Source organism: Prionailurus viverrinus, chromosome A2 (assembly GCF_022837055.1).
Source record: "Prionailurus viverrinus isolate Anna chromosome A2, UM_Priviv_1.0, whole genome shotgun sequence".
Classification (NCBI taxonomy): domain Eukaryota; kingdom Metazoa; phylum Chordata; class Mammalia; order Carnivora; family Felidae; genus Prionailurus; species Prionailurus viverrinus.
Genome location: NC_062562.1, coordinates 3,925,426 through 3,939,388, shown reverse-complemented (window position 1 = coordinate 3,939,388; position 13,963 = coordinate 3,925,426). Strand labels below are relative to the sequence as shown.

Sequence of the window (13,963 nt, the reverse complement as noted above, 5' to 3'; positions counted from 1 at the left end):
AGATAAAAACTCTCTGCAGCCCAATCCGCCTCCTGCTGCCAGGGGGCAGCCTCGAGCACCCAACTCCTGTCCCACCCTCCTCCACCCAGAGCCCTCCAGGAGCCCCCACCTCCTTGGGGTAAAAGCCTAAGGCCTCCCAGCACTCCCCAAGGCCCTGCAAGACTTGCCCAGTCCCCTACCTGTCCTCCTCTCCTCCTCTCCTCCTCTCCTCCCCCTCCTCCCCTCACTCACTCTGCTCCAGCCACATGGGCCTTATTGCTGTCCCTCCAACTGCCATAAAGAGCCAGCCCTAGGATCTTTGCACAGGCTGGTCCCCCACTACTTACAAAACGCTCTTCCTCCAAATACCCACATAGCTTGCCCCATCACGTCATTCAAGTCTCTGCTCAAATATCACCGATGGCACAATTTTACAGAGAAGCCTCTCTGAGGACCTGTAAAATTGCAGACACCCTCTCCCAACTCACACACACACACACACACACACACACACACACACACACACACACACTCTCCACTGGTCTCCCTTCCTGTCATCTCCTTTAGGCACCCTATAAATTGAATGTATTCATTTGCTAATTGCCCGCTCCCTAGACCTCCACAGAACCTAAATTCCAGACAGGATGGGTGCTTGGCATACAGTAATTTCATTACAATTTACTGGGCTAAGGCAGGAAAGGGGTGGGGGGGGGGGAGGGGGAATGGAAGGAGGAAGTGAAGGAAAGAGGGAAGAGGTAGGTCGTTTTCAGAGGATCATCATGAGTATTTCTTGCAATCATGCAAAGGTAACAGGGACCAGGTCCTGACATCCACAAGCTGACTGTGGGGATCGTTGGGATTTGTGGGGAACGGAGAACACACACCTCTAACGGTAGAGCCTCTGCCCAGTTCCAGTCAAATGTCGCTATGTGCCAACAGGAACCGGTATCCACGGTTATCCCAATTTCCAAGAGGAGCCAGAAAGCCAGATTTTTACATGATGTCTCCTGATGTTTAGTTATTTGCAACGAATGACATACTGTGTGTTAGGTTGAACCACACGACTTTGTATTCTTGTAGGTCAAAGAGTCGAAGGTAGGCAATGCTGTGTGACTTAGCGCCCATAGGATGCTTACCACAGGGTCCCGCACAATGTAGGTGATAAATGCTAGTTACTATCGGTATTCAGACAGCCGCCGACGAGAGTGAGCTCCAGCTTACATGAATCATGTGCCAAGCCAGTGAGGTAGGGGCTATGTTCCTCTCCTTCTTCTAGCTGGGCACGTTGAGCACAGAGACATCAAGTAATTTGCCCAAGGTGACACAGCGCGTAAATGGGAGAGTGGGCATTTGAACCCAGGCTGACTGACTCAAGTCCATGTTCATAAGCACTGCCCCAGTAGTCATGACACAGAGAGTGTCCAGACACAGAGAGGAGGAAGAGAGCCTAGGGGCTAAGCCAGGTCTCTGAAGAGACACGCCCTCCCTGTCTCCACAGACCCCCGACAATGTTCTCATCAAGAAGGACTCCCTATCTTCTCAGAACCAGGTTGGCATCTTGTCCCTGTCTTGGAACATCCCGGAGCTGGTCAAGTATGTCAGGCCCTCCTAGAGGGGGTTCCCTATGCCAAGGGAGGGCGTCTGGCTGGCTCACTCACCTGCCTTCCCCACAGTACAGGGCAGTGGAAGATAGAAGCCCACTATGAAGATGCCCCACAGCAGGTATTCTCTGCTGAGTTCGAGGTGAAGGAGTACGGTAAGAGGAGGAAGGAGTCAGGGTGGGGGCCCCAAGTGCCAGGCCCAGTGCTGACAGCCTACTGGTGCCGTCTCGCCCCCAGTGCTGCCCAGTTTTGAGGTCCAAGTGGAGCCTACAGAGAAATTCTACTACATTGATGACCCACAGGGCCTGGAGGTCACCATCACGGCCAGGTGAGGGGCTAGGAATGGGGCCAGGTGGGAGGGGAGGGGAGGGGGGCCAGGTTGGCAGCTAGGGGTGGAGCCAGGTAGGGGCCGGGTAAGGGAACCCGGGTGCGGTGTGGCCAGGTGTGGGACCAGGTGGGCGCTGAGTGAAGAACCAGATACTGGCCAGGTAAGCACCAGGCGAGGGACCAGGGGTCCGTGGAAGTTTGCAGGCAGCCTCGCCCTTCAGGAGAGGAGCATCTGAGACCCTCTTGCCTCTCAGGTTCTTGTATGGGAAGAATGTGGATGGAATAGCCTTCGTCATCTTTGGGGTCCAGGATGGTGACCAGAGGATTTCGCTGCCCCAGTCCCTCACCCGTGTTCAGGTGCTCTGCCCCTCTGAGCCTCCTCCACTTTGGACCTCCCCCTCCCTCACCTGCGCCCCTCCCCCTCTCTGAGCCTTCCTTCCTCCCCCAGATCGATGATGGCAGTGGGGAGGCCAGGCTGGAACGAAAGGTCCTGCTGAGCGGGGTGGAACCCTCCGGAGCAGATGCCCTGGTGGGGAAGTCGTTGTACGTGTCTGTCACCGTTATCCTGCACTCAGGTGAGGCCTGGTCTGAGGAAAGGGACCCAAATGAGGGGGGAGGCCCAGTGTGAGGGCAGAGGCCCAGAATGGATGTGGAATGCAGTGTGACAGGGGAGAACCAGTCCGAAGGCAGAGGCCAAGTGTCAGAGAGGATATCCAGAGGAAAGTGATACCCAGTGAGACAAAGGAGGCCCATTCTGAGGGTGGGGGGAGCCCCAGAATGACAGTGGGATCCAGTCTGATAGAGGAGGGCCAATCTGAGGGGGGGAGGGAGCCCCAGAATGAATGTGGGATCCAGTCTGATAGAGGAGGGCCAATCTGAGGGGGAGGGAGCCCCAGAATGAAAGTGAGATCCAGTGTGTAGAGGAGGCCCAGTCTGAGGGGGGAGGCTCAGTATGAAGGTGGGATCCAGTCTGATAGAGGAGGCACAGTCTGAGGGGGGAGGCCCAGTATGATTGTGGGATCCAATCTGACAGGGGAGGCCCAGTCTGAGGGGGGAAGAAACCCCAGAATGAAAGTGGGATCCAATCTGATAGAGGAGGCCCAGTCCGAGGGGGAGGCCCAGTATGAAAGTGGGATCCATCTGATAGAGGAGGCCCAGTCTGAGGGGGAGGCCCAATATGAAGGTGGGATCCAGTCTGACAGGGGAGGCCCAGTCTGAGGGGGGAGGGAGCCCCAGAATGAAAGTGGGACCCAGTCTCATAGACAAGGGCCAATCTGAGGGTAGGCCCACTATGAAGGTGTGATCCAGTCTGAGGGGGGAGGCGTAGTCTGAGGGGGAGGCGCAGTATGAATGTGGGATCCAGTCTGATAGAGGAGGCCCAGTCAGAGGTGGGGGGACCCAGAATGAATGTGGGATCCATTCTGATAGAGGTGGCCCATTTTGAGGAAGGGAGGTCCAGAATGAAAGAGAGATCCAGTCTGTAGCGGAGGCCCAGTCTGAGGGGGTAGGCCCAGTATGGATATGGGATCCAGTCTGATAGCGGAGGCCCAACCTGATGGGGGGAGGCCAGAATGAAGGTGGGATCCAGTCTGATAGAGAAGCCCAGTCTGATGGGGGAGGCCAGTATGAAGGTGGGATCCAGTCTGACAGAGGAGGCCCAGTGAGGGGGAGCCCAGAATGAAGGTGGGATCCAGTCTGATACAGGAGTCCCAGTCTGGGTGGGGAGGCCCAGTATGAATGTGGGATCCAGTCTGATAGAGGAGGCCCATTCTCATGGGGGGAAGCCAGAATGAAGCTGGGATCCAGTCTGACATGGGAAGCCCAGTCTGAGGGGGGAGGTCCAGAATGAAAGTGGGATCCAGTCTGATACAGGAGGCCCAGTGAGGGTGCAGGCCAGAATGAAGGTGGGATCCAGTCTGACAGAGGAGGCCCAGAGTGAGGGGGGAGGTCCAGAATGAAAGTGGGATCCAGTCTGATACAGGAGGCCCAGCCTGAAGGGGGAGGCCCAGTAGAATGTGGGATCCAATCTGATAGAGGAGGCCCAGTCTGAAGGGAGAGGCCAAGTGTAAGAGAGAATATCCAGAGGAAAGTGATACCCAGTTAGACAAAGGAGGCCCATTCTGAGGGTGGAGGGAGTCCCAGATGAAAGTGGGATCCAGTCTGATAGAGGAGGCCCAGTCTGAGAGGGGAGGCCCAGTATGAAGGTGAGAGCCAGTCTGATACAGGAGGCCCAGTGAAGGGGCAGGCCAGAATGAAGGTGGGATCCAGTCTGACAGGGGAGCCCCAGTCTTAGGGGGGAGGCACAATATGAATGTGGGATCCAGTCTGATAGAGGATGCCCAGTCTGAGGGGGGAGGGGGCCCCAGAATGAAAGTGGGATCCAGTTTGATAGAGGAGGCCCAGTCTGCGGGGGGGAGGCCCACTATGAAGGTGGGATCCAGTCTGTAGACGAGGCCCAGTCTGATGGGGGAGGCCCAGTATGAAAGTGGGATCCAATCTGATAGAGGAGGCCCAGTCTGACAGGGGAGGCCCAGTATGAAGGTGGGAAGCTGTCTGACAGAGGAGACCCAGGCTGATGGGGGAGTAACAGAATGAAGGTTCCAGCCAGTCTGATGGAGGAGGCCCAGTCTGAGGGTGGCCCAGTGTAAGGTGTGGTCCAACCTGGAGGGGTGGCCCAGGAACCTGCCCTCACGGCTGGCCCCCTCAGGCAGCGACATGGTGGAGGCGGAGCGCAGCGGGATCCCCATCGTGACCTCCCCCTACCAGATCCACTTCACCAAGACGTCCAAGTTCTTCAAACCAGGCATGCCCTTTGACCTCATGGTGAGACCCGGGGTGGGGCTGCCTCCCCCACCCTTCCCCTGAGCATCAGCCACGCCTCTGGGTCGACCTGAACGCCCTCCACCTGCCCCTGCACTGCACCCGCAGGTGTTTGTGACGAACCCCGACGGCTCCCCGGCACGCAACGTCCCTGTGGAGACCCAGGACTCCAGTGCACGGTCCTTGACCCAGGCCGACGGCGTGGCCAAGCTGATCATCAACACACCCAACAAACCGGTGCCCCTGCCCATCACCGTGAGTCCTCGCCCACCTGTAGCCCTACACTCAGGCGATAGGGGACTGTATTTGCATGGAGGGAATCTGTCCTCTGCCACAGTCATCCTGCCACATGAGGAGTGGGGTCCTTTTATTGTATCAGGGCATCCTGCCATTCACATAGAGGGTTTTCATCTGCATAGAGGGGATCTTATCTGCACCAGCAGTCTGGCCATCTGCATAGGTATATTATAAGGACCCTGTGATTACATTTGACCCACCTGGATAATCCAAAACAGACTCCCCATCCTCAAACCCTTAATCCCATTTGCACAGTCCCTCTGGCCAGGGAAGGTACCGTATTCCCAGGCCCCAGGGATTAGGATGTGGACATCTTTGGGGGGCCAGAATTCATCCCCCTTTCCTCACCCAGGTAAGCACTAGGAAGGATGGTATCCTGGAGTCACGACAGGCCACAAGCAGTATGCTCGCCCAACCCTACAAAATCATGGGCAGCTGCAGTAACTACCTCCATCTGTCTGTACCTCGCGTGGAGCTCAAGCCAGGGGAAGATCTCAATGTGAACATCCACCTGCGAATTGACCCCACCACCACCAAGCAGAAAGATATCTACTACTACACCTACCTGGTCCGTGCCCTCCTAGGATCCCCAGACCCCTCCTCCTTACTTCTACAGCACCCCCAGTCCGGGGCCACACCCCCGCCCGACCTTCCTGATTCTTCCTTAAGCCAGCCTGTCTCCCCCAGATCATGAACAAAGGGAAGCTGTTGAAGGTGGGTCGACAGAAGCGTGAGCTCGGCCAGGATGTGGTCGCATTGCCCCTGACCATCACTGAGGACTTCATTCCTTCCTTCCGCCTGGTGGTTTACTACACCTGCCTTAACAGCAATGGCCAGAGGGAGGTGGTGGCCGATTCCGTTTGGGTGGATGTCAAGGACTCCTGTGTGGGCAAGGTAAGCTTCCGGAGCCTTCCTCTGCACCCATCTTGGCACTCCCCGCCTGGCCAGTGCTCGCTCCGTCTCTGCCTCTCTCCAGCCTTCTGGGTGGGGTCCCCAACCGAGGCCCATCTTCTCCTTTTCCAGCTCCTTCTCTCCCCACCTCTGTTTCAGCCTCAGTATCTCCCTCCCTGCTGGCCTTTCCGCCTTCAGTCTGTCTGTCTCCACCGTTGCCCCTTCCTGACCAGCACAGCACGGACACTGCCCTGGGCTGACTGCTGATGGAGACCCAGCCTGGCAGGGCTGACCCCTCACTCCTCCTCTGTGCACATCCCCCCCCCCCTCCCAACAGCTGGTGGTGAAAGGTGGCAGGAAGGAAGAGAGGGTTCACCTACCTGGCCAGCAGATGACCCTCAAGATCGAGGGGGACCACGGGGCCCGAGTGGGGCTCGTGGTGGTGGACAAGGGCGTGTTCGTGCTGAACAAGAAGAATAAGTTAACTCAGAGCAAGGTGCGCCCCGTACCGCTGGGGTGTGGTGGAAGCAAAGGGGTGGCGTGGGGCTGAGGCGCGGGTGGCGCTCAGAAGGGAACCGGAAGTGGGGTTAGGCGTGGGCGGGACGGAGGCTGGGATGGACACAGACGTGGCGCGGAAGTGAAGGCCGCGGGTGGGAGCGTAGCTGGAGGAGTCTGCGCTGGGGGTGGTTGGCGGGGCTGTGCACACACCTCTGAGAGGGGCCTGGGACCAGAACGGAGGGGCGGTCGGACATGTCAGCCTGGTGACCCCTGCCCTCCCGCAGATCTGGAACGTGGTAGAGAAGGCTGACATCGGCTGCACCGCAGGCAGCGGGAAGGATTATGCCGGCGTCTTCACGGACGCAGGGCTGGCCTTCCAGACCAACGCAAACCTGCAGACCCCGGATAGGACAGGTGAGGGCCGGGGCCTGCACCCCAGATGCTGAGAGCAGGTGGAGGGCACTGTTCTGAGGTCCTCAGATGCTGAGAGCAGGTGGGGGCCCTGGGTTCAAGTCCTGCCCCAGCCCCCACCTAGTGAATCATTGCCTACTGAGCCTCAGTTTCCTCATCTGTCAAATGGGAACAACTCATGGCTCCCTCACGCTACTGAGAGGAGTATATCGGGGACCCTCAGTTGACGCTTAACCCATCTTGTTCGCGTGTGCCCTCCCCTCAGATCCCGAGTGCCCCAAACCAGCTACCCGGCGCCGCCGCTCGGTGATGCTCATGGAGAAGAGGATGGACAAAGGTGGGGGCCCCGCCCTCCCCCCAAACCCTGTCCCTCCGGGATCCAGCCCAGGAGGGAGCAGGGCAGGGCCCGGCCCTGGGGACGTCCTACCCGTGGTCCGCCCTGAGCTCCTCCTGCTTTGAGGTCCCGGCTGAGGCCCTGACCGGTGTCGTGTCCCCACAGTGGGTCAGTACCCAAGGCAGCTGCGCAAGTGCTGTGAACATGGCATGCGGGAGAACCCCATGAAGTTCTCGTGCCAGCGCAGGGCCCGGTTCATCCAGCACGAGGCCTCGTGCGTGAAGGCCTTCCTGGACTGTTGCAACTATATCACCCAGCTGAGGCTCAACCACACCCGTAGTGCCCACCTGGGATTGGCCCGGAGTGAGTCCACTTGCCTGTGGCTGGCCAGAGCGGGGAGGGCCTGGACTGAAGGGAGTAGGCTCGGTCAGAGGGAGGCAGGCCTGGTTTGAAGGAGGAGGCCAGCCAGAGTGGGGAAGGTCTGTGAGAGTGGGGATGGCCTGGTCTGAGGGAAGAGGCCCAGGCCAGAGTGGGAAAGCTTGATCAGAGGGGGTAGGGCCTGATCTGAGGGAGGAGGGCAGCCAGAGTGGGGAGACTGGGTGAGAGCAGCCAGGACCTGTCTGAGGGAGAAGAACCTATCTGAATGGGGGAAGGTGCCTGTTTGGGTGGAAGGATGCCTGTGTCTGAGGGGGGAGGAGGGCCTGTCTGAAGGGGGAGGATGCTTCTGTCTGAGATGCGTTTTTAGCCTGCCTTTACCAAAGAAAACTCATTTATGTTGCTTTCCATAGAGGTGCCTAACTCAATGCCTAACAACATCTGTTGATTTGTTTTCATTCATTCATTCCCTCCCTCCCTCATTCATTCATTCATTCATTCACTCATTCATTCATTCACTCATTCATTCATTCAGTTCTGGATAAGACAAAACATGTGCACACTTGAAACTTTACATCTCAGGCCAAATAAATGTTAAGCCAAGAGAAATTTCTCTTCCAAGAAACCCATTGAAAGCAGAACCAGAGTGGTCCCCACCACAAGGCGGCCCTGACAGAACTGGTGGGAATCCTACCTGCCATTTGCTCAGAGCCTTTGAGCCCAGTGAGGCCTGATGTCTGCTTTTTAAAAATGCTTTTTGATGTGTCTTAGGTAGAGAAAGGCCTTTCTGCTAGGATGGGTGCAGTGGAAACCAAGCCCACAGAGAGTCCCCTGCACCACGGGCAGCATGGCCCCTGTCGTGAGGGTCCCCCTGGCAGATTCCCTCTCGGCCCGCCCTGTCCAGATTGCTCTAAAAAGAGCAATCTTTTGCACATCCCATCGTTTTCATGGGGGACCAGAAACTGTGTCATCCAAATTGGGCTCTGAGAACAAGGCCAGTGTGAGCGGCTCTTAAAACCGAGGGAAGTTACCTTATCGACCACAGGATGAAAAGTCACGAAACAGAACCCCTTTGCTTAAAAACTAAGGAAGATGGGGAAATGCCATAAGCGGCAGGCTGCCCGATCCAAGCAAACATAATCATTTTTTTAAAAATCTTTAGACTCAAGCAGAAAAAGGAGAAATGGACATAAAAACCTTTTATCCCTCTGAATCATTTGAGGCTGCACCATTGAGGCCCCTAATTAGCTCCGTGTGGAATTTCTAGAAGCAAAGATATTCTGCCACAAAACCACAGCACAGGCATCAGAATGAGGACGTTAATGTTGACTTGTTACCACCACCAAAACCTCCAACCCCGTTCAGGCTGGCCAGTGGTTTCCCTTTGGTTTGGTCTGGATCCTTTATAGGAAAAGGATCTGTGCAGGAACAGACGTCGTATTTACTGGTGGGGTCTCCTTAGTGTCCTTGGATCTGCTCAACCCCTGGCAGCACAGCCGTCTTGAGTGACTTTCACGTCCAGCTATTTGGGGGCCTGTCCCACGGTTTGGGTTGGCTCCATGCTTCCTCGTAATGACATCCAGGTTTTGCATTTGGGGGCAGCACTGTCACAGGAGAGACACTATGGATTCTCAGTGCATCATGTCGGGAGCCCAAAGACATTGATTTGTCCCATTGTTGGTGCTGTGAGTCTTGATCACGTGATTAAGGCACTGTCTGCTGGGTCTCTCTACTGTAAAGTTCCTCCTTATTCCTGGATACTCCATTTCTGAACCTCTTTCTGCTATCAGATCAGGGCAAAATTTAAGCCAAGGGAAAATTTCCTCCAAATCAATTTTCATGTAGCCTGTATGACAGCAGGTACGGATCCTTATATGGTAACACATACTTTTCATGTACACTCATATTTTATTATTTATTTATTTATTTATTTATTTTATTTATATTTATTTATTTATTTTTGCTTAGAAATGAGCAGTCACCTCCTAAAGGCAGACATCGCCAAAGGGAACACATATTTCTAAATTCTTTTAGCTGGAAGGCTAGCACGCCCTCCACCACCACCCCCCAAAAAACAACAAAGATTCCCAACACACATGAGCCAAGGGCTGAATCTTCAGTCTATGCAAATTATTCTAACCTAGGCTTGCTGCCTTCTGCTCCAGCGACCTACAGACTTTCTTTCTCAAAGAGGAAAATTAGACAAAATATCCGATCTACTGGGATATGGCTTACACACACTCAGGTGTTTTCTCCCCCAGCCTTGTGTTATTTCTTTCTTTCTTTTTTTTTTAAGTTTATTGCCAATGCAGTGTAGTCTTGGCTTCTGGAGCACATTCCTATGATTCATCACTTACATACAACCCCAGTGCTCATCCCAAGTGTCCTCCTCAATGCCCATCACCCATTTTCCCCACTCCCCCATATCCTATTCCCATCAACCCTCAGTCTGTTCTCTGTGTTTAAGAGTCTCTTACGGTTTGTCTCCCTCTCTCTTTGTATCTAATTTTTCCTTTCCTCCCACTATGGTCTTCTGTTAAGTTTCTCAAATTCCACATATGAGTGACATCATATATCTGCTTTTCTCTGACTGACTTATTTCACTTAGCATAATACCCTCCAGATCCATCCACGTTGTTGCAAATGGTCAGCTTTCCTTCTTTTCCATCACCAAGTAGTACTCCATTCTCTGTATATATAGCCATTCATCAGTTGATGGACATTTGAGCTCTTTCCATAATTTGGCTATTGTTGAAATGCTACTATAACCACTGGAGTACATGTGCCCCTACGAATCAGCACCCGTGTGCCCTTTAGGATAAATTTCTAGTAGTGCTATTGCTGGGCCATAGGGTAAATCTAATTTTGATTTTTTGAGGGACCTCTACACTGTTTTCCAGAGTGGCTACACCAGTTTGTATTCCCACCAACAGTGCAAGAGGGTTCCCCTTTCTCCACATCCTCACCAACATCTGTTGTTTCCTGAGTTGTTACTTTTAGCCACTCTGACCAGTGTGAGGGGGTATCTCAATGTGCTTTTGGTTTGTATTTCCCTGATGATGAGTGATGTCGAGCATCTTGTCATGTGTCTGTTTACCATCTGGATGTCTTCTTTGGAAAAGTGTCTATTCATGTTTTCTGCCCATTTCTTCACTGGATTATTTGTTTTCTGGGTATTGAGTTTAGTAAGTTGTTTACAGATTTTGTATACTAACTAACCCTTTATCCGTTATGTCAGTTGCAAATATCTTCTCCCATTCCATCGGTTACCTTTTAGTTTTGTTGATTGTTTCCTGTGCTGTGCAGAAACTTTTTACCTTGATGAGGTCCCAAATAGTCCGCTTTTGCTTTTATTTCCCTTGCCTTCAGAGACACATCAAGTAAGAAGTTGCTGCGGCCGAGGTCAAAGAGGTTGCTGCCAGTTTTCTCCTGTAGGATCTTGATGGTTTCCTGTCTCACACTTAGGTCTTTCATCCATTTTCAATTTATTTTTGTGTATGGTGTAAGAAAGTGGTCCAGGTTCATTCTTCTGCATGTTGCTGTCCAGTTCTCCCAGCACCATTTGCTAAAGAGACTGTCTTTTTTCCATTGGATACTCTTTCCTGCTTTGTTGAAGATTAGTTGGCCATACATTTGTGGGTCCATTTTTGGGTTCTTTATTCTGTTCCATTGGTCTATGTGTCTGTTTTTGTGCCAATACCATACTGTCTTGATGATTACAGCTTTGTAATACAGACTAAAGTCCGGGATTGTGATGCCTCCAGCTTTGGTTTTCTTTTCAACATTACTTTGGCTATCGGGGGTCTTTGTGGTTTCATAAAAATCTTAGGATTGTTTGTTCTAGCTCTGTGAAGAATGCTGGTGCTATTTTCATTGGGATTGCAGTGAATGTGTAGATCACTTTGGGTAGTATCGACGTTTTAACAATACTTATTCTTCCAATCCATGAGCATGGAATGTTTTTCCATTTCTTTGTGTCTTCTTCTGTTTCTTTCATAAACTTTCTATAGTTTTCAATGTACAGATCTTTTACCTCCTTGGTTAGGTTTATTCCTAGGTATTTGGTGGTTCTTTGTGCAATTATAAATGGGATTGATTACTTGATATAGTTTTCTGTTTCTTCATTATTTGTGTCTAGAAATGCAACCGACTTCTGTACAATGATTTTGTATCCTGCGACCTTGCTGAATTCATGGATCAATTCCAGCAGTTTTTGGTGGAGTCTTTTGGGTTTCCAAGTAGAGTATCCTTTCATCTGTGAAGAGTGAAAGTTTGACACTTCTCTCAATTTTGGTGCCTTTTATTTTGTTTTGTTGTCTGATTGCTGAGGGAAGTACTTCCAGTGGCACCAGTGGTAAAAGGGGTCAACCCTGTCGTGTTCCTGATCTCAGTGGCAAAGCTCTCGGTTTTCCCCCATTGATGATGATATTAGTTGTGGCCTTTCATATATGGCTTTGATGATGTTAAGGCATGTCCCTTCTATCCTGACTTTCTTGAGGGTTTTTTAAAGAAAGGGTGCTGTTTTTGTCAAATGCTTTTTCTGCATCTATTGACAGGATCCTATGGTTTTTATCCGTTCTTCTATTAATGTGATGTATCATGTTGATTGATTTGCAAATATTGAACCAGCCCTGCAGTCCAGGAATGAATCCCACTTGATCATGTTGAGGAATTCTTTTAATATACTGTTGAATTCGATTTGCTAATATCTTGTTGAGAATTTTTACATCCATTTTCATCAGGTATATTGGCCTGTAATTGTCCTTTTTAGTGGGGTCTTTGGTTTGTGATCAAGGTAATGCTGGCTTCAAAGAATGAGTGTGTGGGGCGCCTGGGTGGCTCAGTCGGTTGAGCGTCCGACTTCAACTCAGGTCACGATCTCACAGTCCGTGAGTTCGAGCCCTGCGTCGGGCTCTGGGCTGATGGCTCAGAGCCTGGAGCCTGCTTCAGATTCTGTGTCTCCCTCTCTCTCTGCCCCTCCCCCGTTCATGCTCTCTCTCCGTCCCAAAAATAAATAAACGTTAAAAAAAAACAAAACGAATGAGCGTGGAAGCTTTCCTTCCATTTCTATCTTTTTGGAGCAGCTTGTGAATGATAGGTATTAACTCTGCTTTAAATGTCTGGTAGAATTCTCCTGGGAAGTCATCTGGCCCAGGACTCTTGTTTGTTGGGAGATTTTTGATAACTGATTCAATTTTTTCACTGGTTATGGGTCCGTTCAAATTTTCTATTTCTTCCCTTTGGAGTTTTGGTAGTACATGGGTGTCTAGGAATATGTCCATTTCTTACAGGTTGTCCAGTTGTTGGCATATAATTTTTCACTGTATTCTCAAATAATTTTTGTATTTCAGCGGTGTTTGTTGTGATCTCTCCTCTTTCCTTTGTGATTTTATCTGTTCCCAACCAGATTTTCTCTTTGAGAAATCTGGCTAGGAGGTTATCAATTTTGTTTATTCTTTCAAAATACCAGCTCTTAGATTCATTTATCTGTTCTGTTTTTTGGATTCTATATTGTTTATTTCTGCTCTAATCTTTATTAATTCTCTTCTTCTGGCTTTGGGCATGTTTTTTTTTTTTCTTTTTCTTTTTGCTGCTGTCTTTCTAGTTCCTTTGGTTGTGAGGGTAGATTCTGTATTTGGAATCTTTCTTGCTTCTTGAGAAAGGCCTGAAATCCAATGTATTGTCCTCTTAGAACTACCTTTGCTGCACCTCAAAGGGTTTTGACTTTCATGTTTTCATTTTCATTCCCTTCCATATGTTTTTAAATTCCTCCTTTAATTTCCTGAATTACCCATTCATTCTTTAGTAGGGTTTTATTTAACCTCCATGTATTTGGGGGCTTTCCAAAATTTTCTTGTGGTTGATTTCAAGTTTCATAACGTTGTGATCTGAAAATATGCATGGTATGATTTCAATCTCTTTATACTTGTTGAGGGCTGATTTGTGTCCCAGTAAGTGATCTCTTCTGGAGAAAGTTCCATGTGCCCTCAAGAAGAATGTGTATTCTGCTACTTTTGGATGAAAAGTTCTGAATACATCTGTTAAGTCCATCTGTCATTCTGAGCCATTGTTTCCTTATTGATTTTCTGATTATATGATCTGTCCATTGCGGTAAATGGAGTATTAAAGTACCCTACAATCACAGTATTATTGTGTATACATTCATTTATGTTTGTGATTGATTTATATATTTGGGTGGTACACACTGGGGGCTTAAACATTTATAATTATTAACTCTTCTTGATGGATACGCCTCTCAATTATGATATAATGCCCTTCTTCATCTCTTGTTATAGACTTTGTTTTAAAATCTAGTTCGTCTGGTATAAATATGGCTACTCCAGCTATCTTTTGATGTCCAATAGCATGATAGATGGTTCTCCATCCCCTCACTCTCAATCTGCAGGTGTTCTCAGGTCTAAAATGAGTT

The 13,963-nt window shown here is 50.7% G+C and overlaps 1 protein-coding gene across 1 annotated transcript in view; it reads left to right on the top strand.

The window, feature by feature from the left end:
• Positions 1-13,963, top strand: part of LOC125156577 (complement C3-like) — a 38,609-nt gene that overhangs the window by 1,685 nt on the left and 22,961 nt on the right. Inside the window, exons 5-17 of the mRNA XM_047842732.1 lie at positions 1,478-1,572; positions 1,653-1,735; positions 1,818-1,908; positions 2,162-2,264; positions 2,356-2,482; positions 4,615-4,730; positions 4,836-4,982; positions 5,377-5,592; positions 5,712-5,918; positions 6,253-6,411; positions 6,698-6,827; positions 7,090-7,161; positions 7,324-7,521. Coding sequence (XP_047698688.1) covers positions 1,478-1,572; positions 1,653-1,735; positions 1,818-1,908; positions 2,162-2,264; positions 2,356-2,482; positions 4,615-4,730; positions 4,836-4,982; positions 5,377-5,592; positions 5,712-5,918; positions 6,253-6,411; positions 6,698-6,827; positions 7,090-7,161; positions 7,324-7,521 — 1,744 coding nt within the window. The remainder of the gene's footprint in view (positions 1-1,477; positions 1,573-1,652; positions 1,736-1,817; positions 1,909-2,161; positions 2,265-2,355; positions 2,483-4,614; positions 4,731-4,835; positions 4,983-5,376; positions 5,593-5,711; positions 5,919-6,252; positions 6,412-6,697; positions 6,828-7,089; positions 7,162-7,323; positions 7,522-13,963) is intronic.